Genomic DNA, 24,867 nt, shown 5'->3' with positions numbered 1-24,867 from the left:
ACATTATAAATAGGTCTGTGTTCAGCTCAGATGCACTTTTTCCATCTTTCTCCCCTCCCTTCTCTCACTGCTGCTCCCATCTGAGCTCAGTAGTGGCCATGGATCGCACAGCATTCCTCCTGAGGCTCAGCCTGCTGGTCTGCCTCATCACTCTCTTACAGGCATGTCCCCAAAACTGCCACTGCCAAGGAGGGGACCTTCAGCATATAATCTGTGACAGTGCTGGGCTTAGAAAGATTCCTAAAGTATCTGAGAAGACGAAGCTTCTGAACCTGCAAAGGAACAACTTTCCCAAACTGGCCACCAATTCCTTCAGGGAGATGAAAGGACTGGTTTCTTTGCACCTCCAGCACTGCCAGATAAAAGAGATCTCAACAGGAGCCTTCCGAGGTCTGAAACAACTCGTCTACTTGTACCTGTCCAACAATGACATCAGAGCGATTAAGCAAGGAGCCTTCAATGACCTGGGTGTACTTACCTACCTATACATGGACCACAACAAAATCCTCGACCTACCCAAAGGCTTCCTGTCTCCACTGGTCAACCTCTTTGTTCTACAGCTGAGTAGCAATAAAATCAAAGAGGTAAGACCTGGCACATTCAGTGGTGCCAAGGATCTACGTTGGTTGTACCTCTCCAACAACGACATCTCCACCATTCAACCTGGCTCTCTGGATGAAGTTGAAAACTTAGCCATATTCCACCTGGATAAGAACCAGTTAACTAGTTACCCCACTGCAGCCATGAGCAAACTGCGGGTGGTGGAAGACCTGAAACTTTCTCAAAATCCCCTGAAGCTCATCCCTGACTATGCTTTCCAGAGTTTTGGACGCTATATGGAGTCACTTTATATGGACAATATGGGTCTTGAACGGGTAAGTTGTTTTTTTCTCCCTTCCCCAGGGATTGAAATCAGTTTTAATACTGAAGTCTTATAAAATCCTTACCCAAACCTGAAGCTATATTACTAAAGAAAAATGTGATTCATTTCTTCCTTATAAACTGCTGTTCCTCCCATCCTGCATGCTAGCACTGGCATTATGAAACAGCTTCATACAGTAAATGTGGGTTCTAGGAGAGGGACAGACACTACCTACTCACATAGGAACAGATCTCAAAGGCCCACCAACTTCCTGAACTACAAAATGTTTACCTACCCCTGGATGAAGAACAGAGCTATTTGGTAGGTGAGGGGAAGAAGAGCCATGGATGGTTATAAATGATCATTAGAATTAGTTAGATACAAATAGGCAAAATGACAAACACGCAGACACACATGTACAGATATGAGCACCAAGGTAGACCCACACACTCACATATGCAAACATTCTTTCAAACACTTTATGAAGGAAGGTTTGTTTATTGTTGAGGTCTCTCCAATGAAACCCTTATCCTAGCTGAAAAAGAAGTCCCTGTTTCTATAGAAGGAGGTAGAGGAGCATTCAGATAGCCCAGCTAAATAAAGAAATACAAGAACGAACCATATAGAAATATTTATGGTTTTATAACTAAGCAGCTATTTAAAGCAGCAAAGCCTGCCCCTCTCTCTTTCCCCTTTATTCTTTCAACATCGTGTTATATAATACTGCAATATTGAGATGGTGTGTCATTTGATAACATGGAGCAATTCTGCACAGTGTACCATAATTCCCTGCTGAGAAACCAAGTTATGAATGACCATATCAGTGGCAGTACCATATCACTCATCACCACACTGGGGAACTGGAAACTTGTTACATTTATATATAAGGCTTAAAATAGCAAGACAATTATACAACTCAATGTCAGAACATTCAAACTCGGAATTATATGGGAGAACAGAATGGTGCATTAACCCCTTTAGCCCTCAGATGACCCTGGTGGCTCTGGGAACTGGCAGGTTATGTGAAGTGATCATACTCCTCAATGAGCAGATTGGCCAAGGATATGTATTTAGGGCTGTCAGGGGGAAGCAAATTGTGCTCAGTAGCTAAAAGGCTGCCTAGCTCACACTGTCAAGGGATCAATTTTTGCACTTTGCCCTCACTGCTCCTGAACTATAACCTCTGAGGTACTTGTAGTCTTGCTTACTCTGTTTCCATGCTGCTCCCAAACTTTGCCACTCAAGTGGAAAGTGTCCCATATATAATTTTCAAAAATACCTTTCAAAGCGTTAGAAGGGGAAGAAAATCCCTCTTTATATTGATTCAACTAACTTCTTTGAATAATACATTCATTACAAAAAAATTTTTGAAGAAGGAAGTGGATTGTTTCATAGAACTTCAATGCACTACTTATTTGTAATGCTTTATATCGGTTTTAATCATGAACATTCCACCTCCTACCTTATTTGTTTTTTTAGAATTTTTTATGAATTGCAATGTGCTTTAAAAACATATCATAAATATTCTTAATGGCAGTGTTAAGTTAGAGTCCCACATTGTTCATTAATAACACCGACCATGTATCTGGAAGTTCACTAACCACTCAATAATAACACCGACTCTATCTAAAGGTTTACAGTCCACCCGACAAGGCCTTGTTTCTGACCCAACAGGATCTTTCTTCAGGGGAAGTCAATAAATGTTATTAGCTAGTCGGATTTACTTATCTTGGGGAGGAAGTGACGTCACTCTCCATGCACGGAGCCTAGCTTGTGAGCTCCATCCCCACCGGCCCTAAAAAGCAGCGCAAAAACACGCTTTTACCTCCGTAGCTTTGCCACAAGCTGCTGGAACCCGCAGGGAGGTCGGAGCTGATGTCGGCGAAACGCAAAATTGCGGATTAAAAAAGGTATTCTTATCAAAAGGGGGAAGACAGTGCGGAGGACGCGCGCTCTAAAATGGCGGCGGAGTCGGCCCTCATGGAAGCGGATGAAAATCAGCCAGAACCGAGCGAAAGTGATAGCGAGTGCCCCACTCGAGCAGAAATGCGAAATTGGTTTTGTGAGCTGCGGCAGGACTTAAAAAACTACAAAACAGAAATAGCCTCGATTATGTCCGATTTCAAGGAGGAGCTAGCAGAGAACACACGGAGGATCTATGAGGCCGAAGTGCGGCTGGATACGCAGGGGGAGAGCTGGCATGGTTTGAGGTGTGATCATGAGCACTTGCAAGAATACACCCGGGCTCTCTCCGATAAAATAGAGGACCTGGAAAATCGTAGCCGCCGTGCAAATCTCCGCATTCGCGGAGTGCCTGAGACAGGATTTACTTATCTTGAACTTGATGTTCTTCAAACCTCCGAAATATTCATGCCTCTCCAAAGGCTATGCAATAATCGAAGAGTGAAAAGATTGTAGAGGAACCTCCTTCCTTCACTGCAAATGTTCATTCAAAATTTTCCACGAGCTGAAACGCTTCGCTATTATGCCATAGTAAGACGGGTTAAACGCTCTCTGTCAACGCTCGAAGCTGTCGCGGGCTCCCAAACTTTGGGCATATCTGCCTACAGACTGTGTGCCAAAGTACTGCTCTGCCAGTCCTACCCAATTAGAAATCTAACACTTAATATTCAGAGGTGGAATAATTTATTTATACCTGAATAGTCCACACAGCCAGCATCAACACCAATACCACATACCCTATAGTAAAATATCAGGTTATCCCCAACACAGCAGACCCCAGCTAACCAAACTTCACAGGGAAAAAACACCTTTTTTTATTTGATAAAGCCATTGAAAAAGCAACATTCAAAATTGTCAAGGGGGGGGCGGGGGTCACCCTTCAACTATTTTTCTGGGGAGGTAAACTAATTTCTATAAGGAAAAATCTCCAACTTTCTAGAAGACTCAACACAATTCTTTGACTTCAACACCCAAAGAGAGGACCAGAGCTTCATGTTTTCAAAGAAAAAAACCAATTATTAATGGTGGGACAAAGATGCAAACAGAAGCAATGCCAAAGAAGACAACCACACCAAAAGCGAGAGTCAAAAAGCATGAATGCTAAAGTTGTAAACAGGACTAACTCTGTCCTAAAAGATACCAAGTGCCTGAACTAAGAGAAAGTTGTTTGCAAGTGTTCAAATAGCTGTTCTCCCCTCAAAAAAAATAATAAAAGAAGAGAGTGTTTGAGAAGGGACAGAAGACCCCAATAGTCAAAGGCTTCTTGTATAATTAAGTAGCCTTGAGAAAAGTTTAAAGAGTTGAAGTAGATGTTTGTTTTTATACCAGTGTCTCCAAAATAAGTAAACCATTGACAGAGCAAAAGCGAGGCAGGACTGAGAGAAAGGAGGCTGGGAAGATGGGTGATAAGCAATGCAGAAGCATAACCAAAAGTGGGTCTTGGGGAGAGGGCTATGTCCCCTCAATTTTGGCACAAGCCCCCCCCCCCCCCGGCTGCAGGGTCATATCACCCTTAAAGGTGCATCAGATAGAGGGCCTGGAGACATTGGAATCACTACCAAATCATGATCTACTGTGCCTTTCAGGAGGTTAACTTGAATGGGAAACACCACTGCCCTTGGGCTAGAGTGTAAAAGTTTGAAACCATCAAAAGCTGTGATTACTTTTGACAGGTGATTATTTATCCCCCTGCCTCTCATTCCTTTCAAAATTCCAAAATGCCTAGGCAGGGTGAAAGCCTATTTATGTAACTGTTCTTCAGCAGACTGAGAGTTTAACACTTGAATAAAAAGCAGAGTTGCTTACCTGTAACAGGTGTTCTCCATGAGGACCGCAGGATGTTAGTCCTCACAGATGGATGACATCATCAGATGGAGCCCAGCATGGAAAACTTTTGTCAAAGTTTCTAGAACTTTGACTGGCACACTGAGCATGCCCAGCAGACCACTATCCGCGCATCCTGCAGGGTCCCTCTTCCGTCTTGTAACAGAATTCACGAGCAAAAAAAATAAAATAACAAAATGCAGGAGAACCCAACTCCGTGGGGTGGTGGGCGGGTTTCCTGAGGACTAACGTCCTGCTGTTCTAGGACAACATCTGTTATTGGTAAGCAACTCTGCTTTATCCTAGGACAAGTAGGATTGTAGTCCTCACATATGGGTGATTACCAAGCTACAGGCTGCTCCCAGCAACAACCATGACCAACAGGCACTGAACCGGGCACAAAAAATAACTGCGGTGGTGTTGACTTGGGAGACAGCATGAACTCGAACAATGAGCCCTAGGTAGGGAGAGTTGGATTTAAGCATGGAAAAGGTTGTGAAGGACAGATTGGCTGAAGCTACTATCATGTTGACCATCCTTGTCCAAGTAGTAGTGGGCAGTGAACGTGTGTAGGGAACTCCACGTTGCAGCCTTGCAGATTTCGGCAATGGGAACCACTTGCAAGTGGGCAACCAATACCACCATGGTTCTCACAGAGTGAGCTTTTACGCAGCCTCTAAGCCGAAGGGCTGTCTGCGCATAGCAGAAGGAGATACAATCCACCAGCTAGTTGGACAGAGTTTGCTTGCCCACTGCAACGCCCAGCCTGTTCCTGTCAAAGGATATAAAAAGTTGCAAGGTGAGGAGAGAGAGTGGCTCAAGTGCTGGGAGCTGCCCGAGTCCGGTTTTGCTTGTTCAAAGCGAATTAAGAGAAAAAAAAGAAATTTTCCTGGGCTCGGAGAGGGGAGGCCCAGATCGAGAGGGCGGACCCGGAGTGACATCATCAACAGGAGTCCCGGGACAGCATAAAAACAAGGGCCCTGCGGCGCTTGAACCGAGATGAGGAGAGAGAGTGGCTCAAGTGATGGGAGCTGCCCGAGTCCGGTTTTGCTTGTTCAAAACGAATTAAGAGAAAAAAAGAACTTTTCCTAGGCTCGGAGAGGGGAGGCCCGGATCGAGAGGGTGGACCCGGAGTGACATCATCAGCAGGAGCCCCGGGACAGCATAAAAACAAGGGCTCTGCGGCGCGCAGCCGCGCGCCAAAGGGGCGTGCCCCTAGGTAAGGAAAATTATGGGCAAGAAAAGGAAAAGTAAAAACTATACTTCATCTCCAACAGCCCCTTTGTCAAGGAAAATAGGACCAATAGTTCATATGTCAGAGTCCACCGTTAGGGGAAATCTGGAGGGAAATTCCATGCTGGAAGTGACCCTCAGCCCCAGGTCCACACAACCACCCTTACAGCCAGTGATGGATGGTATACAAACAGCAGAAGTGGTAGTAGGACCCTCTGTGAGTAAAACCCAAAACTTTGAAGGAAATGGGGGTACTCTAGAGGAGAATACACGTCCTCAAATAATAACATTGGGTATCGAGGCTACCGCTTGTAATACTAAAGTCCAGTTACCATCATTAATTCCTGATGTTGGTAATGAAGGGGAGGAGTATAATGAGGAGCCAGAAAATGTAACGTTATTGGATGTTTGGAAACTATCTGTGAAAAAAATAAGAAAATGTCTAGATCTATATCTAATATACATGCTTTTTCTGTAGAAACAAGAGCAAAATTTGAGGAATTAGATAATAGGACTGATAAAGAAGAACAAGCTGTAGCAAATTTGAGCCCTTTAGTAAATAATCTCCAGGCTGTTAATATATCATCCATTAAAGATAATTTGATACTGCATAACAGAATAGAATTAATGGAGAATGAATTAAGATCTTTTAACTTTAGGTTACTGAATTTTCCTCTCTCTAGGTTAATGTCAGCTGAAGAATTGTATAAAAAATACGCAGTTGAAATTTTGAGTTTTGAAATAGAGAAAATTCCTATAATTTCTAAAATGTATTATCTACCTAAAAGTAAAAAGATCCAAGTGCAAGAAGGGGGAGTGGATATTCTGCAGAGTCCAGGAGTCTCCACATTTTTGGAAGTCTCCTTGGATAGAATTGATTCTAGAGCAACTTTATTAGTTTCTTTTTCTTTAAGAAGAGAGAAAGACTTGTTCTTTATAAAATACTTCCAAAATAAGGATCATATTTTTTGTGGACAAAAGATACAAGTCTTCCCAGATGTTTCCCGAGCCACACAGGCTCGAAGGAAACAATTTTTGTCTTTGAAGAAGCAGGCTCTGGATATAGGGGCTAGCTTCTTCTTAAAATTCTTCTTCTTGCAAATGTCAAATAATGTATCAAAATAATAAATTTGTTTTTTTGGACCCAGCACACTTGGAACATTTTCTCAGGGATAAATCTTAAATTGGCAATAAGGGGAATGGTTGTAAAAGAAAGTAAGACGCACTGTGAGACAATATTTTCTCTTCTCCTCCTAGACGTGGACTAAAACAGATTGTAAAATTATGGAAAGAAATAATTCCTGAGAAATTGCTAGTATGCTTGTTTTATATCATTTTCTTTTGTAAATGTTATAATTCAATAAATATTAAATAAAAAATAAATAAATAAAAAGTTGCGAGGACTACCTGTGGCCTGCTGTGCATTTGAGATAGAAAGCTAAAGCCCTCTTGCAGTCCAAACTGTGCAAAGCCCATTCACCCTTGAGAGAATGAGGCCTTAGAAAAAAGGTGGGCAGAATGATGGACTGATTAAGATGAAAATCAGTCACCTCTTTAAGCAGGAATTTAGGGTGCGTACACAGGACCACCATATCACGAAAGAATTTTGTGTAGGGCGGATACGTAACCAGTGCTTGAAGCTCACTAACCTTGCTTGCTGAAGTGATCGCCATCAGCAAGAGAACCTTCCAGGTCAGGAGCTTAAGATCGCAGGAGTGCAAAGGATCAAAAGGTTCACGCATGAGCCGCACCAATACTATGTTGAGGTCCCAGGACACAACAGGAGGCTGAAGGGGAGGCTTCAGCTGAAGCAAGCCCCACAGAAACTGCCACACAATGGGTTGCACAGAGATGGGTGTACCACTCACACTCTGATGGTAAGCACTGATGGCACTCAGATGTACTCTGACCGAGTTGGTTTTTAACCCATCCTCTGAGAGGTGCCACAGATAATCGAGTAACTTTGGAGTGGGGCAGGCGAAGGGATCCAAGCCATGACCCTTGCACCAAATGGAGAACCTCCTCCACTTCAATCGATAAGACTTCCTGGTGGAAGACTTCCTGGAAGCTATCAACACCTGAGACACATCATCAGAGAGGTCCAGGGGCTGCAGGACTAGGTGCTCAACATCCAGGCTGTCAAGCCTAATGCGCGGAGGTTTGGATGACACAATCTGCCCCGATCCTGTGTGATCAGATCGGGAGAGGTCCCCAGATGGATGGGTTCCCTGACTGACAGATCCAGAAGGATCTGTATGGGCCATTAAGGGGCCATGAGAATCATGGTCCCCTGGTCCTGCTGGAGCTTCAAAAAGTCTTCATGACCAGTGGAAGAGGAGGATACACATACAGGAGACCTGTACCTCAACGTCAGGCAAAGGCATTCGAGGCTGGAAGTCTGTCTGTCCTGAACAAGGAATTGAATTTGCTCACCCTGCAGTTGTAGGGGGAAGCAAAGAGATCCACATCTGGAGGTCCCCAAGGTGGAAGATCCAGGCCACCATTGCTGGATCCAGCAACCACTCATGTGGTCAGAACGCTTGACTCAGATGGTCGGCCACCACATTCTCTGATCCAACTAAGTACATCGCTCTCAGGATCATGTCCTGCGACAGAGCCCAGGACCCAAATCTGTACCGCCTCTTAACAGAGAAGGAACAACTCAGTGCCTCCCTGTTTGTTGATGTACCACATTGCTACCTGATTGTCTGCCTGAATAAGGACTGCCTTGTGAGACAAACGATCTTGAAAAGCCTAAAGGACATAGCGAATCACTCGAAGTTCCGGGAAGTTGATCTGATAGAGATTCCTGAGCCATCCACTGACCTTACTTATGGGGGTCGTCCATATGCTCCCTCCAATCCAGGGGGGAGGCATTGTGGTAAGCACCACCTGAGGTGGGGAAACCTGAAAAGGGACCCCCTGCTCCAGGTTGGATAGATCCTTCCACCAGGGCACGGAGACCTGGAGAGGCGGCGTGATGTAGACACATGCCCTGAGGTCCTGGGATGCTTGCTGCCACTGTGACCACAAGGTCGATTGCACCCTGTGCATGCACAGGCAAGCCAAAGGGGTGATATGGACAGATGCAGTCATGTGACCCAAAAGATGAAGCAGCAGACGAGCAGGGACCTGTTGACGGCTGCAGACCAAGCTTGCCAGCAACGATAGGGCAAGCGCTCGATCGCGGGGCAGAAACATCTTGGCCTGAACTGTGCCCACTCTGGCCCCGATGAAGCCCAGGTGTGGCGACAGGCCAAGGTAGGACTTGGGGTAATTGATGACAAACCCCAGAGATTGCAGCACCTGGATGGTCAGATGTAAGGATTAATTGGAGGAACAGACACATGATGTTTCCAGATCCTAAGGAAAAGTTCTTTAAAAATATCATGGACTGGGACAGCCATTAGCTCCTTTGGAGCATCCATGAACTGGAGGACCTCCAGCATTTTATGTCAGGCATCCTCCTCCATAAGGAGCTGAAATGGGATGGCTTCAGCCATGGCCTGGACATAGCCCACAAAAGAAAGATCCTCCGGGGGAAATATATGCCTCTCATCTGGCAGAGAGGACTCCAAAAGATCACCTGAATCCTTTGAAGAGAACTCAGAGGTATCACCTCCCCAGGGGTCATAAGGGGTCTCTTCCTCGCTAAGGTCCCCTGGGGATTGGCATGGATGGCTCTGCCCAGGCCTCTCAGTTTGGGCGCCCAGGGCATTGAGGGTACTGATAGTGCCGAGGGCATCGACAGCACCGAGGGCATTAAAAGCTCAGATGGCACCAAGATCCCCGACGGCCCAGGAACGGAATCGGGAAACTCCGGCTGTGGGACCAGTGGCCCTGAAGGCGCTGACAGCCACAGTAAGTCTTCCTCCTTGGAGGAAATGAGGGGTATCGCTCCGGAGGGGGGCATCAGAGGCCACTGAGGAACCAATGCTCCTCCGTGCACCGGCTGCTTCAGAAGGATGCCTAAAAGGATGTTCAGAAGCTCTAGCAGGGGCGCCAAGAGAGATGGTGCAGGCTGCGGCATTGGCATGGGGACTGATGCCAGTGGCATTGATGGTTCAATACCCTGCAGGGCTCGGAGCACTGCCAGCTGAACCCTGCGATCCAACTCCTCCTGAAAGTCTGGTGAAGTTAGGACGGACGAGGAGGAGGAGGCATTACCAGAGCCTCTTTGGAGCCCTGAGGAGGCTTGGTGCCCAGAACCGTCATTGGTGGGGAACGCCTGGGACTGCCGGGTCCGATAGAGGATGATGCCCCTTCCCCACAGGGTCACCTTGGTGGCAGCATGGCGACTGCCAGTGCCACAACGGTCCCAGAGCCGTGTGTCGACAGCAACCGGTGACAATGTTTGTGGGACTTTTCGCGATGCTCGGCCTGGTCTTTCCCTGGCATCGAGGAAGATGTGATGACATGGGAGACAGCCTATCTCCAGCTCCTCTCGAGACAGGCCCACTGAGGGAGTGGAAAGGGACAGTGTATCCAATGGCTCCCCTCGATGTCTAGGTGTCAACACTCCAATGCCAGAATAGATGGATATGAATTTTTGGACTCAAAAAGATTTTCCATTTTGTCCAGCCAGGCACGAAGACCTTTGGGGTTCATCTGATCGCACCAATGGCATCCATGGACCTCGTGCGATGCCCCCAGGCAGAGAATACAGACCTCTTGCAGATCAGTAATAGACATGATCCGTGGGCACTGGGAACACTGTCATAAACCAGACAACGCCATAAAAAAAAGCCGGCGAATGGTCGATGGCCGGCGGCCACTAAGGAGTGACACGCCAGGAATCCACCACAACGAAGAGAAAAACAAACATCTACCACGCCACTGGACAGGGCACTGACCAGAGAACAGGGACCTGGCACAGAAAAAGGCGAGAAACGACCGGGAAACACTTTGAAGAAGTACTATATAGCAGTAGCTCCACCACTGCAAGGCAACTACTTTGCGGAAAAAAAAGTGACTGAAGAGGGACCCTACGTGGACGCTTGGATAGCAGCATGCTGGTCATGCTCAGTGTGCCAGTCAAAATTCTAGAAACTGACAAAGGTTTTCCATGCTGGGCTCCATCTGATGATGTCACCCATCTGTGAGGATTACCATCCTGCTTTCCTAGGAGAATAGCCTTAACCACAGAGGAAGAGTACGAAACAGCAGAGACACAGCAGGGAGAGAGTGAAGAAACAACAATTTGCCATAAATTGAAAGGGTTTTGTAGCCACTGCCATGAAAACCCACACAGGATAAGGTAAGGGATGGGGGGGGGGGGGGGGGGTGTCGGCTACAGTGCCCACCATGTTTTTGGGCCCCCCAAAATAGTATGATGACATCTGAGGAATGGAAGAATTTTTTTTTCAGTAGCTACTTTCTCATGAAGTGTGAAGAAACGTAACATGCCCAAATCCAGGCATCACATCATCTGTGAACTTTTGGTTTTACTTCCAAAATCATTAAAAGCAAACTGATAAAACCCTTCAAAAGTTTTCTTTGATTCTCTGACATTTGGGGGTCTTATTAGTTAAAATTCCAAAAGCATGAGAATACTTGCAGACTAGGGCAGGTGGAAGTTTTGTGACTTACAAAACTGAAAACATAAGGAAACCCAAAGTGGTGAATGGAAAAAATAAAACCCCAAAACATTTTTATGGATTTATGGAACAAGAGGAACTGACCAGGATAACTATTAAAATAGCAGATTACCACAAAGAGTTTAAGGCAGTTAATTTCTAAGACACCAGTATTTTCTATTATTATTTTTTATTTCATTATGGATGCACAATAGCTGGAAGATTATTAATGCTCTTCCTGTTGACTCATTGCCACCATCATGGATCTTGTGACCTGGAATTCTGCTGTGCCAGTTGCCACCCAAACTCTGTCCTAGTGCTAGGAGGGAAAAGGGGTGGGTAGATGATGTGTAACCCCCACCTCCCCCTTTCCCCCCTCACAAAAGGGAAACAAAATTAAACAAGCAATGGAATAAATCCCAAGGAGGGAAGGGCTCAGCCAAGAGTAGGTAAGTGAATATTTAGTCAAATTTTGTTAGTCCTCCCACTAAAATATTGATGCTAACAAAAAAAAATAGTTTTTAAATAATTCAATAAGGGAAAAATGATCACGAACCTCCTTTTCTTTACTAACGTCTAATTTTCAGGGAGAAATAGCTAGCTTAGGTTTTGAAGGCGTTGGCATCACTCTGGAATTAAGAAAAGAGAGTTCTGACAGAAAGATAAACACATAATATTTTGGCAGATCAGCATCGTTAGACCCTTCTAGCCTGATGTGAGTTACTGGACAGAAAAATGTGTTCCTCCTGCCATCCCAACACAATCCAGACTGAATACGGTAGAAAGCGCCTATGAGCGACATGAGCAGAAGGCAATTTCGCAAAACCAAAAAGGGGTGACCTGAAGACACCCCCTCATTTCAAACGGGGGTAAACATATAACAAATAAGATCCTTTGGGGGAAAAAATATGAAAAGATGAAGACCAAGAAAGGAAAAACAGAGCAGAGTAGGCAAAACTGGTATTTTAAGAGACGTAGCTGATAGGAGCTATTTTAAAGAGACTGGATGGTGAGCGGAGAAAAGAGGAATTAGGAGAGAAGGACAGAGCAGTGAGGAGAAAAGTTTGTAAATTTCCACTTAGTTGTTCAATGGGCTTTGCCAAACTCCACATCCACACTGTAGTTCCATCAACAATTCCAGGAGCAAGAGGGAGGGAGGGGTAGGGGCAAGGAAGGGATTCCATACCCAATATCCAAGTCCAAACTCCGGCCGGATGAACATGGTTCTCTCTTGAGCCTGGTCTGCACGACGGAGGTGTGAGCAAGTCCCACCGCAGGCTCTCGGACAGACCGGGTCAGTGCTGCAGACATCTGTGCAGTGGTCACTTTTCTATGGCTACCAAAACCCACAACAGCTTTTAAAAGACAAGCATTGCTTTTCCAACAGCCTCTCCCCATGACATCATTCATGATGTGGGTAGTCGGGATTCCTTTATCAGTGTGACCTTGTTTTTGACTTATGTGGTGTGAAAGAGTTGCTTTTGAGAATATTTACCATGAGATAAGAAATATTATTATTATTATTAAAGCAGAATTTGTGGCAATATTGCTACCAAAGTGCAACCTGCCGGTTTTGGGTGGAGATATAACTTCTACCGCTCGTCCTACAATAACTCTGACATTATTTCTCTTTCTGTTTTAGTTCTCTGACAAAGCGTTCACCGGAGTCACAACTCTGAAATCCTTACATATGGGCAACAACAAACTCAGCCAACTGCCTTACAACTTCCCTTATTCCAAACTGGAGAATCTGACCTTGTCCAACAACCCCTGGCACTGCTCTTGTTCACTGGCACCGTTGCGCAAGTAAGTGAGAGAACATCCGCTCCTCTGATCACATCCACCTATGGGTAGGTAAGGAGGCTGTGCTCTATTATTCATGTCCTCCTGCACTACCTGTGGCAAAACAAGGTTGGGTATATTAGTTTGTAGGGATGTGAATCGTTTTTGAACGATTAAAATTATCGTCAGAATTTTAAAATCGTCCAAAATCGTTAGAGTGCACGATACAATACAAATGCCCCCGATTTATCGTCAGGGGCATTTGTATTGTATCATTAAATAGGGCACGGGAATTATTTGGGGGAGGGCGGGAAAACCGGCACACCAAAACAACCCTAAAACCCACCACGACCCTTTAAAACAAATCCCCCACCCTCCCGAACCCCCCCAAAATGTTTTAAATTACCTGGGGTCCAGTGGGGGGGTCCCGGCGTGATCTCCCGCTCTCTGGCCACGGCTGCGTTAAGAGAAATGGCGCCGGTGGCCCTTTGCCCTTATCATGTGACAGGGCAAAGGTAGCGCCGGCGCCATTTTGGTTCCTGGCTCCCGACGTCACACGTGCAGGAGATCGCTCCCAGACCCCCGCTGGACCCCCAGGGACTTTTGGCCAGCTTGGGGGGGCCTCCTGACCCCCACAAGACTTGCCAAAAGTCCAGCGGGGGTCCGGGAGCGACCTCCTGCACGCGGGCCGTATTGCCAATATTCAAAATGGCGCCGGCGCTACCTTTGCCCTCACTATGTCATACGGGCGATGGTCGCCCTGGTTCATCAAAGATGAGACTAAATTCCTTCAGAAATCGATCCAGATTGTTGAGAATGAGGTCATCTCTTTCCCATAAAGGTGAGGCCCAGGCCAGGGCTGGACCCTCCAGCAGTGACAAAATGAAGGTAACTTTAGTCTTATCTGATGGAAACAAGGATGGCTGAAGTGAAAAATGCATTCAACATTGATTAATGAAGCCCCGACACTGCACGGAAGTTCCGTTAAATCTTGGAAGAGGAGGTAGACGTATAGGGTTTGGTGAAGCAGTGATGGCCACAACTGGAGCTGCAGGTGCATGGGCAAGTGCATCCATACGAGTGACTAATCGGTCTAGCACTCCAGTTACTTGGTCGAGTACACCTTGGTGTTGCTGTAACCGGGAGGCCAAACCTGGGATGGCCTGAAGCGCGGTCAAATCTACTGGTTCCATGGCTTCGGCCAACTGTTATGGTTAGTCGTAGAACCAAGACAGGAGACCACTTACCTTGTCTCGTAAAGACGCTGGGATGCTGGAATGGTCGAGGAACCGGGTCCAGGCGATTGGTAGTAGCGCAACCAAGGTGATAATCCAGAGACAGGCGGCAGGCAGAGAAGTCCGAAGGCAGTCCGGGTCGAGGCAGGCAGCAAGCAACGGGAACCAAAGCAACAATCAAGAGGCAGGTGGCAGGCAGAGGAGTCCAAAGGCAGTCCGGGTCGAGGCAGGCAGCAAGCAACAGGAACCAAAGCGACAATCCAGAGGCAGGCGGCAGGCAGAGGAGTCCAAAGGCAGTCCGGGTCGAGGCAGGCAGCAAACAACAGGAAACAAAGCAACAATCCAGAGGAAGGCAGCAGGCAGAAGAGTCCAAAGGCAGTCCGGGTCGAGGCAGGCAGCAAACAGGAACCAAAGCAACAATCCAGAGGCAGGCGGCAGGCAGAGGAGTCCAAAGGCAGTCCGGGTCGAGGCAGGCAGCAAGCAACAGGAAACACCAAGCAGAATCCCTGAACACTACTCTTGGCCGAAGCAGCGCAGAAGTGAAGAAGTTCCCTTTAAATAGGGCAAGCCTTCCCGCGCTGAGCAGGACTTCCGCCGGCAGCTGACATCAAAAGGGGGCGTGGTCAAGCCCCGATTCGCGCGGTGCCGCGCCGGGACGGAAGCCAGCATCGGAGAAGAACGCCGGCGCCATCGGAAGCTCTCCTGCAGGTAACACAGAAGACGGTTCCCCTGCAGGTCCTCATCGTTGGCAGGCAGTGCAGGTAGTGTAGAGACCCAACAGGACCTTCACCAATTCCAGCCCTTGTTCCCTGCAGGTTGAGCCCTTGAGTACCGGGCCAGCTGGACTTAGGCACAGGTCTCCAATCGACGAATCCAAGAGCGACAGGAGATAAGTGGGATCCGAAGGCAGACAGAAGATCAGGGCAGGTGGCAAACAGACAAATCCAGAAGGAGGCCAGAGATCAGGGCAGGCGGCGAAGAGAGCAGAGTCCAGAGGCAGGCTGAAGGTCAGGGCAGGCAGCAGATAGTCCAAAGTCAGAGAAACAAACCAGGGTCAAGCCAGAGAATCAGTCTGGGGGACGGGAACACAGAGGCAGGATCCGGTGCACAGAGGCAGGGGTGGAAGCAGGGACATGGAGCCAGGAATGGAAGCAGGGACACGGAGGCAGGATCAGGAATGCAGAGGCAGGATCAGCAACACAGAGCAACTCGCCATTCAAAGAGCTCGACCTGTTGCTGAGGCAAGGATTGGGCAGCAGGGGCTGCCTTAAATAGCGTTTAGGCCGAGGTCAACATCTGGGGCTGCGGGAAGTTTTCCCACCGCGGCCCCTTTCAATCTGGCTGAGAGCCACATGCGCCTAGCAGCAGCAGAGGCTGGCAGCGCAGCAGCAGCAGGGTCAGCACACGAGCAGGAGATCTATTTTGGCCATCGGGAGGGTAGGATAGGGGAGTCCAGGGTGAGACAGTTTTTGTTGTGATGGTGGGGAAGGAAGGCTGATGCCAACTTTTGGAATGAAACGGAAGGGTTGTGGCAGGGGGAAAAAGGGATCGGTCTTGTTTTGGGGCTGTTAGGCCCAATAGGGTCGGGTATGTATAAGGGGAGGGAGGGAGGGAAAGGCTCATAATTGGGCCACAGGCTCTTAGAATTTTTTATTTTTTGGGTGGCACTGACAACTACCTAACTGGATATCTTTAAAGATAACCAGTTAAGTAGAAAGTTATCCAGCCTTGTATGCCGGATAACTTTAGACCCGCTCTGAAGCAGGTCTGAATTTATCAGCTAACCTAGTTGGATATACCCAATATTTGGCTAGGTTAGCCAGATATTTTAGCCCCTCCATTGAATGCCCCTGAAACCCCCCTTTATTATCTGGCTAAATTATAATTTAGCTGGATAAGTGACTGAAAATGCCATATTTGCCATTTATACGGATAACTTTTAAGTTATCCGTATAAATGGCTTTTGAAAATCTACCCCCATGGATCTATTCTTCTTACCTACAATAAGCAATTATGTCATAAGAGGTGAACTTTCTTTATCTGACTTTCACATTAGCAACTAATTAAAGAAAAATCTTGGTAAGCACAGATTGGATGGGATCTTTTTCTCTTGATGCAAGATGTATAAGGTAAGCAGTGAAGGTGTTATGTTTGTAGCGAATCGGACCCTAGGTCGTGTTGGAGTTGACTCCTCCCACAGGGAGGGGCCCCGTGGGAAACCAATACGATAGGCTAGACTCATATAGCAGACACAAAATGAATGGAAGGCTTTATTGTACTGCTGTAGGTAGATGATATTAAGCAGGAAGGCAGGGCACTGAGGTCCTCGAGGTGCCCATACGTTCAACAGTCTCAGATGTAGAATCTCACCCAGATGTTCAAGATAGGTGGGAGCCCGCAGTGCAGGTGACGCCGAACCTGGTGGGTGGAGTTGGAGCTCTGGATCGTAGAGGTACTCACAGGAGTGTAGGTGTCTTCCTGGTAATGAGATGGTGGGACTGAAGGTCCGTGGTTCAGGATACACAGACTGATAGGCCCTCGAGGAGTGAGTACCTGATAGTCCATAGATCCTGGAATGAAAAGAGAAAGAGAGAGAGACCCCCGAGGAGCGGTTGTCTAGTAGTAGAGGCCCCGAAGGGTGTTGGAAGCGAGAAACCCCCGCGGAGCGGGTGCCTAGAGCTTCTAAAAGGAGCAAGGCCCTTGGAGAGTAGAGCGGCATCTAAGCGAGCAGCTTAGAGCAGTCAGAGTAGCTTAACCAAAGTCCTTGCTAACTCAACCACCAATGGTGAGTTGAGTGTTAAATACCCTAAAAGGGGTGGAGTCCTTCCTGGGTGCTGCTCAGGGTTTCTCGCACTGTCCCCTTTAAGAAAGTGGCTGGTCCTGCCGCGCACGTCCTAGGAAATGTCGGGGGTGGGGCTTCAGTGGCGGCGTTGTTCCTGCCGCCGAAAGAAGCCTCCCGACACTGGATCCAGCCCCGGAGGCCTTCGTGGCCAACCGGCGCAACAGGAAGGATCCATTATTTTCTGAAGCTTAACTTGTTGTTTCTGGTTTTGCTTGGCACTCTGTAGGGGCCAGAGGTTGATTTCTCTTCCAACCTCCTCTGTGCTTTTGCTACTTCTAGGCTGGTGAAGAGTAACAACCCCGGAAAACAGTCAATTAAAACATGCTCTCCTTTTCCAGATGGCTGGAGTCCAGCAGCTCACGTACAAATGCTACCTGTGCCACCCCATCTCAGTACCAAAGGCAGCAGCTGCGCGACACTTCTGCCTTCCGCAGCTGCAGGATGCCCATCAAGCGATCCCAGAAAGGAAACCGCCATTAATCAGGTATAGAAGCTCTTCCCAAAACATCCTTATGGCAGCAGTAGGGACTGTGCATAGGTGTCTCTTCAAGCATAAAATTCTGTTCCAGACGCATGCGTCTTCCACAAAGAATGAAGACGAATATAGGGACAGAGAGTGAGAGAGGTCCTGTGTACATAGCTTATACGAGAAAGTTATAAACAGCTATGCTTGCATACATTCCTCTTACATAAATTCGTATACCTTGCATTGAAAATTCTTTGGCTGACCACACAGTATATTCTCCAGTGAGATTGTCCAGTCACCATTGCCCACATTTCTAGGCAACAGGGCTTCTCTGCTGGATAACCATGTTGGCATACGTCAAGAGGTGGGAACAAACTGAGCTCAGTAACAATGGCTATATGCCCATATGGTCTTAATTGAGGTTTCAAGGTGGGGGGGGGGGGGGGGGGGAGGAGGGAAGTCTGTATGTGGTATGCATGTGGTGTGAATGGGAATGTTTTGGAGTTGGTTCTATGGGGAGGGGGTGGTAGGGCCAGGATTAGATGGAGGGGATAAAAAGGAAAACCAGGGAATACGTTTACAGTGGGATTGGTTATTGGACCGAACATTTATATGCAATGCTTGTATTGTACGCTGTTTTCTGTGTTGCACATGCTATTGTTATCCCATGTGTGTGTAACGTCTTCCGGTTAATAAAAATTATTTTGATTAAAAGAAAAAACATTTTAAAAAATGCATAGAGAATTGTTCTGAGTACAACTGTTTTCAGGATATTTTTTCTAAGCAAAGCTTTCATAATCAATTTCCAAAAATGCCATGGAAATCCTAATCCCTGAATTCTTCACAAAATTCCTGTACAGGCTTGCCAATACTTCTTCCCTAACTTCCTCGTACCACCCTCCACTTGTTTTGGGCTCAGACCTTGCACACTACCATTCTGCCCATGGGCTCTAACCAGGGGGCTAATCTCACTGGGTCTACACTGAGAGTTACCTAAGGGACTTATCACCTGCATGCGCACAGGGCTGCCTCGGGGGCTTACCTAATGTAAACACACACACAATTACTGGGATTATACCTGGGGGCTAGAACGCAGGAGCTTATTCCCCACACAAATATTCACATGTACAATCTGACTCAGTACATCAGGGTTCCAGGTATTTTTGATAGGTTTATTTAAGCAATAAGAAGATGGAACAGAGAATAAATAAAATCAGATAATACAGAAGGAGTTACTTGCAGATAACAATTACTACATATATATAAAGCTTACATTTATCAAGAGATCAGTCTGTGCTATCATGTCCAAGAAGTGATCTCTCTCTCCTCTAGCTATTTTCATGCTTTATACACTAAAACTGGCAGTTTGTTTGGGACAGAAGCAATGTTTCCTCCTTCACTGCATATTCTTATCAATTCCAAGCACAGCTGAGTGACCTTCACTTTCTCAGATTTTAGTATCAGTTATTTACTTACTTTCCCATCTGAAAACTGCTGGCATAACTACAATTCACAGATTCTTGCCTGTTCATAAGCATTTTTTTTAGCATTTCACAATGCAAAACAGTAAATATGAGTTCACTTAAAGGTTGACCTGTGGCCTTCAAACTAGTCTGTGTTTGGGTGAGAACTCAGAATTCACTACGGCTTAACCTCTAAATACATCTCAGCCAGCATAATCAGAAATAATTCCATTACATTACCTCTTTCATTCCCAACATATGCACACAATAAATGTTCATTTTTTTCTTCTGTTGCAGGCTTGGAGATGAGTAGCCCTGGTAACTGGCTATACCTGTACATCAGAAACTACTGATTTCTTCCAGGCTCCTCCCACCAATCAAGAACCCTGTCCGATTAGTCCAGCCATCTGAAGGTACCTGCCATAGTGGCTTTCTGGCTGGCTGAAGGATGGGATCCAACGTTTTAATTCTACAAAACTTTACAGGAAGGATTTTATCAGATGCTAAAACCCTAAGCTAAGCTAGATCCTGCCAAAGAAATGCAGCTAGTTTCTCAGCAGACTCACTGGTTTCCTGGTCAACACTACTAACCTAGCACCATCGATGCTGCATCGATCCTGGTTTTCTAAACCTCATCCCCTGTAGCTGGGTTCTGCAAAATAAATTATAAAAGGAAGAATAAATCATCTCTTGATGACAGGGAGTAAGACTGACTAGACTGCCATGGGGGGAAAAACTCTAAATTCAAACATCTATCCTTGCTTCTAAAACAACAACAAATATTCTTTTATAATACAGCAGGGAACTCCATATTCAACCCCAGGGAAGGGAAGTGTATTCTCTGTAAGTCATAATTGAGGTCCCAGAAAGACACAAATATGGGACATCCCATGAGAGGTAATCAACATGGAAAATTTCCTCTCACTTCTGCAAAAGATGGGTAACTCCTTCTAAAGAACTTGTCCAAGTCAATAGATGCAATATATGATCGCTTTTGGGATGAGAGCCTCTTTGCTTCCAGAGCACAGCACAACACATATACCATGAAAAATAATTGGGCAAAAACTTAGTAGTATATTACAAAGTACTTGAAAAGGAGGAAGCAAGTTTCCTAACCTTAAACAGTGTTTTCCATAGAAAGCAGGATGAATTAGCCATATGGGTGACATCATGGTAAATTCATCCTGCTTTCTATGGAAAACACCATTTATAGTTAACACTTACTTTTCCTGTTGATAAGAAGGGCTGAATTAGCCATGACATGAGGGGAGTCCCAAGCTGAGGGTTTACTGAATAAGCATCCCTTACTCCCACTGTACACAGTAGATTACTGGCTGAACAGGCTATGTATAACTACTTGTCTAAATTTACTGACCCTCCTTGAGAGGTTGTCTAGATAGTAATGGAAAGTAAAGGTGTGTACTGATAATCAAGTTACAGCTTTGCAGATGTCTTCGAGAGGGGGATTTCATCAATTGAGACAGAAAATTCATATCCCATGGCACAGGGGTTTCTGCACTGGACATTTACTTTGCCATAAGCCTTTCATAAATCTTGATGATTTATACAGATGAATTCATACAGGCTTACTGTCAGCTTGAAGATGGTAAGCCACTATGGTGCTGAGATATACTGTTACTGATGATGTGACTAGGCCTAATTCTGAAAAAGGAAAGTAGGTTAGTAAATGTTTGGGGTCACAACAGAATGGGTCCATTGCATTCTATTGACCCCGTATGGATAACCTTTTCCATTTAAAGTTATAGGCTCTTCTAGGTGATGGCTTCCTGACAAATACTATTATGTCCTCAAGCTCTTTGGGTAAAGAGAGATCCACGATTACTGAGCATTCAACAGTCCAGGAGCAAGAGGGGGCCTCCTAGCCTTTTGCACTGAATGTCACATGTATGATATTTTACCCACTGGTGGGAAAATTGTACGTGTGCGTCCAATGCAAAGAGCTTCTGTCTCTCAGAGAAGAATCTGATCTCTGGAGGCTAGAGTGGCAGACCTGGAGGAGCTGATGCAGACAGAGAGGTATATAGATGAGACCTTCAAGGACATAGTAACCAAGTCCCAACTCCAGTCTGGCAGCCCTGGTGCTGCCTTGGAGGAGGAAGGTCTCATGAACGGAGAGCATCAACCTGTTGCAGCAGGAAATGATCCTGTAGCAAGGACATGCTCTCCAGGTAGTGCATTGACCTCTTGTACCGAGGATGTGTCTCCCAGGGTTATTGCCCAGGAGGGAAGGGCTAGGCTGGCCATCATAGCTGGTGATTCAATTATTAGGAATGTAGACTGCTGGGTGGCTGGTGGGCATGAGGATCGCCTGGTAACATGCGAAGGTAGTGGACCTCACGTGTCGCCTAGATAGGATTTTAGACAGTGCTGAGGAGAAGCCGGTGTCGTGGTACATGTGCGCACCAACGACCTAGGAAAATGTGGACGGGAGGTTCTAAAAGCTAAATTTAGGCTCTTAGGTAGAAAGATGAAATCCAGAACCTCCAGGGTAGCATTCTCTGAAATGCTCTCTGTTCCACACGCAGGTCCCCAGAGGCAGGCAGAGCTCCGGAGTCTCAATGTGTGGATGAGACAATAGTGCAAGAAAGAGGGATTCAGTTTTTTAAGGAACTGGGGAACCTTTTAGGGAATGGGGAGTCTTTTCCGAAAGGATGGGCTCCACCTTAACCAGAGTGGAACCAGACTGCTGGCGCTAACCTTTAAAAAGGGGAGAGAGCAGTTTTTCAACTAAATCAAAGGGGAAAACCGACAGTCGCTCAGCAGCCCATGGTTTGGAGGGAGGTATCTTTGAAGGATACTAATACAGCATCAGAGTTAGGGCATCCCAAAAGAGAGGTTCCAATAAAAAGAAAAGTAGTCCAAGTGCCTATAATTAAAATCTCACCTGAGCTAAAAGATTCCAATTTATCCCTGTCAACTGAAAAGTAGAATGTTAATGCATACAAACAAAAAACACACTTTGAAATGTTTGTATGCTAATGCCAGAAGTCTAAGAAGAAAAACTGGAGAATTAGAGTGTATAGCAGTGAATGATGACATAGACTTAATTGGCATCACACAGGCATGGTGGAAAGAGGATAAACAATGAGATAGTACTATACCAGGGTACAAATTATACCACAATGATAGAGAGAAGCATCTTGGTGGCAGGGTGGTGCTTTATGTCCGGGATGGCATAGAGTCCAACAGGATAAAGATCCTGCATGAGACTAAGGGGTAAATTTTAAAAGCCCTGCATGCATAAATCCAGCCGGATTTATGCATGCAGGGGACTTGCGCGCAGGCGCGCCTATGTTGCATAGGCCGTCAGCGCACACAAAGCCCCGGGACGCGCGTAAGTCCCGGGGGCTTTGCTTGGGGGGCATGTCGGGGCGGCGCAGCATTCGGGGGCGTTCCGGGGGCATGGCCGAGGCTTCTGAAGTAGCCCCCAGGCTGGGCAATGGTGCGCCGGCAGCCAGCCGGCGTGCGCAAGTTACGCCTGCCTTGGGCCTTCCCAGATGAATTGGAGGACTAATGGAGAGCTGTACAAGATATGCAAACCAAATCTCTCTAGGCCACACTAGAACTCTAAGCATCAGTCAGGCTTGATCCTTTAGCACTTTTTCACTGCTTTGGCTATAAGTGGAATAGCGTACATGAGATCTTCATTCCAGTTGAGCAGGAAAGTGTCCTGAGCTGACCTGAATTTGCTGGATAGCATGGAGCAAAATTTCTCCAGTTTTCTATTCTGTTCTGATCAAATAGGTTGATTGTTAGAAGACCCCATTAGCTGAATAGTTTGTGTGCTACTGATTGTTGCAGAGACCACTCATGAGGACAGAAAACTCTGCTGACCCAATTTGCCAACATGTTGGAGATCCCTGGAAGATAGGTGGTTTGCAGGACAACATGATGTTTGCATGCCCATTCCCATATCCTTATCACTTCATGGCAAAGACTCCATGACACTGTGCCTCCCTGCTTGTTCACACAAAATATGGCCACTTGGTTGTTGGTTTGAATTAGAATGCCTTTCCCTTGGAGAAGGTGAGTGAAAGTCAACATAGCATATCTGATCACTCTCAATTCCAGTAGGTTGATCTGAAAATGTTTTTCCATAAGAGACCAAGTTCCTTGGGTTCGAAAAGGTCCAATGTGGCGCCCCCAACATTTTGCAGAGGTGTTCATTGCTAATGTTACTTGATGAGGGAGTAAATGGAGTGGAGCTCCTTCTTGAAGAATTCAAGGATTTAGCAACCAGTGCAGTTCCTGTTTCATGTTCATTGAAACTTGTACTTTGATTGTCAAGTGTTGAGTTAGCTGGTCCCAATTGACAACAAAGACCCCATTGCAGATGGTGGATGTGCAAGTGGGTTAGTGGAACTACATGAACAGATGCCACCATATGACTTAAACAACCAGGATTTCCACCAACTTATCATGAACGTCATTGTATAGACTACTGGCTCTCAATAAGACCATAGAAACTGTTGAGGTACATGATATAGTATCAAATGATTCATAGATTAATTGAATAAGATGGTGTATGCAATCTTTAGTGTCTAGACGTGGTTGTGGATAACATGAAACATATGGCACTGCTGAAGCAATTGGCACCGAAAAAAAAAAAGTGGTGGCACTCTGTAGAGCAACCAATGTAGAAGAAGCACTGGGCATCAACGGTGCCAGATGTTTCAATTTCGGGATTGCATGTTTCGATGGCACTGACATACTGTGCTTTGAGTGCAAGCATTTGTCAATGGGGCCAATGGTGCATCAACAGCACCAATGTTCCATATATCAATAGAGCATGAGTGTCATGCGTCAATGTATTGTATGCTGATAGTATCAATGCACTGTGTTGTACAAAAAAGAGTGTCAATGCAATGGTGCCCAGTGCTTCTTTTACATTGGTTGCTCCAGCAGTTCCATGGAATGCCACTGCTTTTTCTTCAATGCAGGACAGTCTAAACTAGTTGACCCCAAAGTTTGGGTTTGCTTTGCCAAAGGGGGAGATTTTGAGGAGCTCCTGCACTATGGGAGGAGGACAGACTGCACCTTTTAAGAGACTTATACAGTTTCTCCGTTTATAAGCTCTGGCATGTTGAGTATGAGGTGACATCCATCCACAATTATAGCAATTGGCCTGGTTGTGGTCTGGTCCCAGGCAACAGTAGCTGAATTTATGCCTATCTTGATAGACATTACTTTGCTGCAAATACAGTTATTGAATCCACTTACTGTGACCTTCTTTTTGCTGGACTTCTTGAGAAAGCAAGTACTTTAACATTTGTTTGGTAACACTGAAGAGTGCTGTTGGGAGTTGCTGCTCAGACAGCAAGGCAACGTTGAAGAAAAATTAATAGCAAGAATTTACAAAAAACAGAAGAGAATTCAAGAGGCAATGCCCACTCGGATTCCCACACATTCTCAGTAGAGCTAAAAGCTATACTAGTTAGGGGAGACAAGTCAGTTCTGTGCCACTGGATGATGTCATCCATGTATCATGGCTAAGTCAGCCCTGTTTATTGATGGATAAATAAGCATTTCTGTAATATATAAAATAGCCCAAATAAACCTATCTGCAGTGAGTGACTGCCACAGCATGAAAGCACAACTCGC

At 46.1% G+C, this 24,867-nt stretch overlaps 2 protein-coding genes across 5 annotated transcripts in view; one reads left to right on the top strand and one right to left on the bottom strand.

The window, feature by feature from the left end:
• Window positions 1-24,867, bottom strand: part of LOC115090928 (acyl-CoA synthetase family member 2, mitochondrial-like) — a 140,933-nt gene that overhangs the window by 25,494 nt on the left and 90,572 nt on the right. The window lies entirely within an intron of this gene.
• Window positions 54-21,823, top strand: LOC115090930 (chondroadherin-like). The gene is made up of 4 exons (XM_029600622.1): window positions 54-875; window positions 13,100-13,263; window positions 17,655-17,800; window positions 19,543-21,823. Exons 1-3 carry the CDS (start codon window positions 99-101, stop codon window positions 17,794-17,796), a joined length of 1,083 nt encoding a protein of 360 aa, XP_029456482.1. The 5' UTR covers window positions 54-98; the 3' UTR covers window positions 17,797-17,800; window positions 19,543-21,823.

Source organism: Rhinatrema bivittatum, chromosome 4, assembly GCF_901001135.1.
Source record: "Rhinatrema bivittatum chromosome 4, aRhiBiv1.1, whole genome shotgun sequence".
Taxonomy (NCBI): Eukaryota; Metazoa; Chordata; class Amphibia; order Gymnophiona; family Rhinatrematidae; genus Rhinatrema; species Rhinatrema bivittatum.
The sequence above is the reverse complement of the archived record's forward strand: the minus strand, read 5'-3'. Positions and strand labels throughout refer to the sequence as shown.

What these genes read in the sequence shown, in the direction of transcription:
- LOC115090930 (XM_029600622.1), top strand. Translation starts at nt 99, where the DNA reads ATGGATCGCACAGCATTCCTCCTGAGGCTCAGCCTGCTGGTCTGCCTC. An exon ending in ACAATATGGGTCTTGAACGG is followed by an intron (nt 876 to 13,099) that starts GTAAGTTGTTTT and finishes TTTCTGTTTTAG; the next exon opens with TTCTCTGACAAAGCGTTCAC. An exon ending in TCACTGGCACCGTTGCGCAA is followed by an intron (nt 13,264 to 17,654) that starts GTAAGTGAGAGA and finishes CTCCTTTTCCAG; the next exon opens with ATGGCTGGAGTCCAGCAGCT.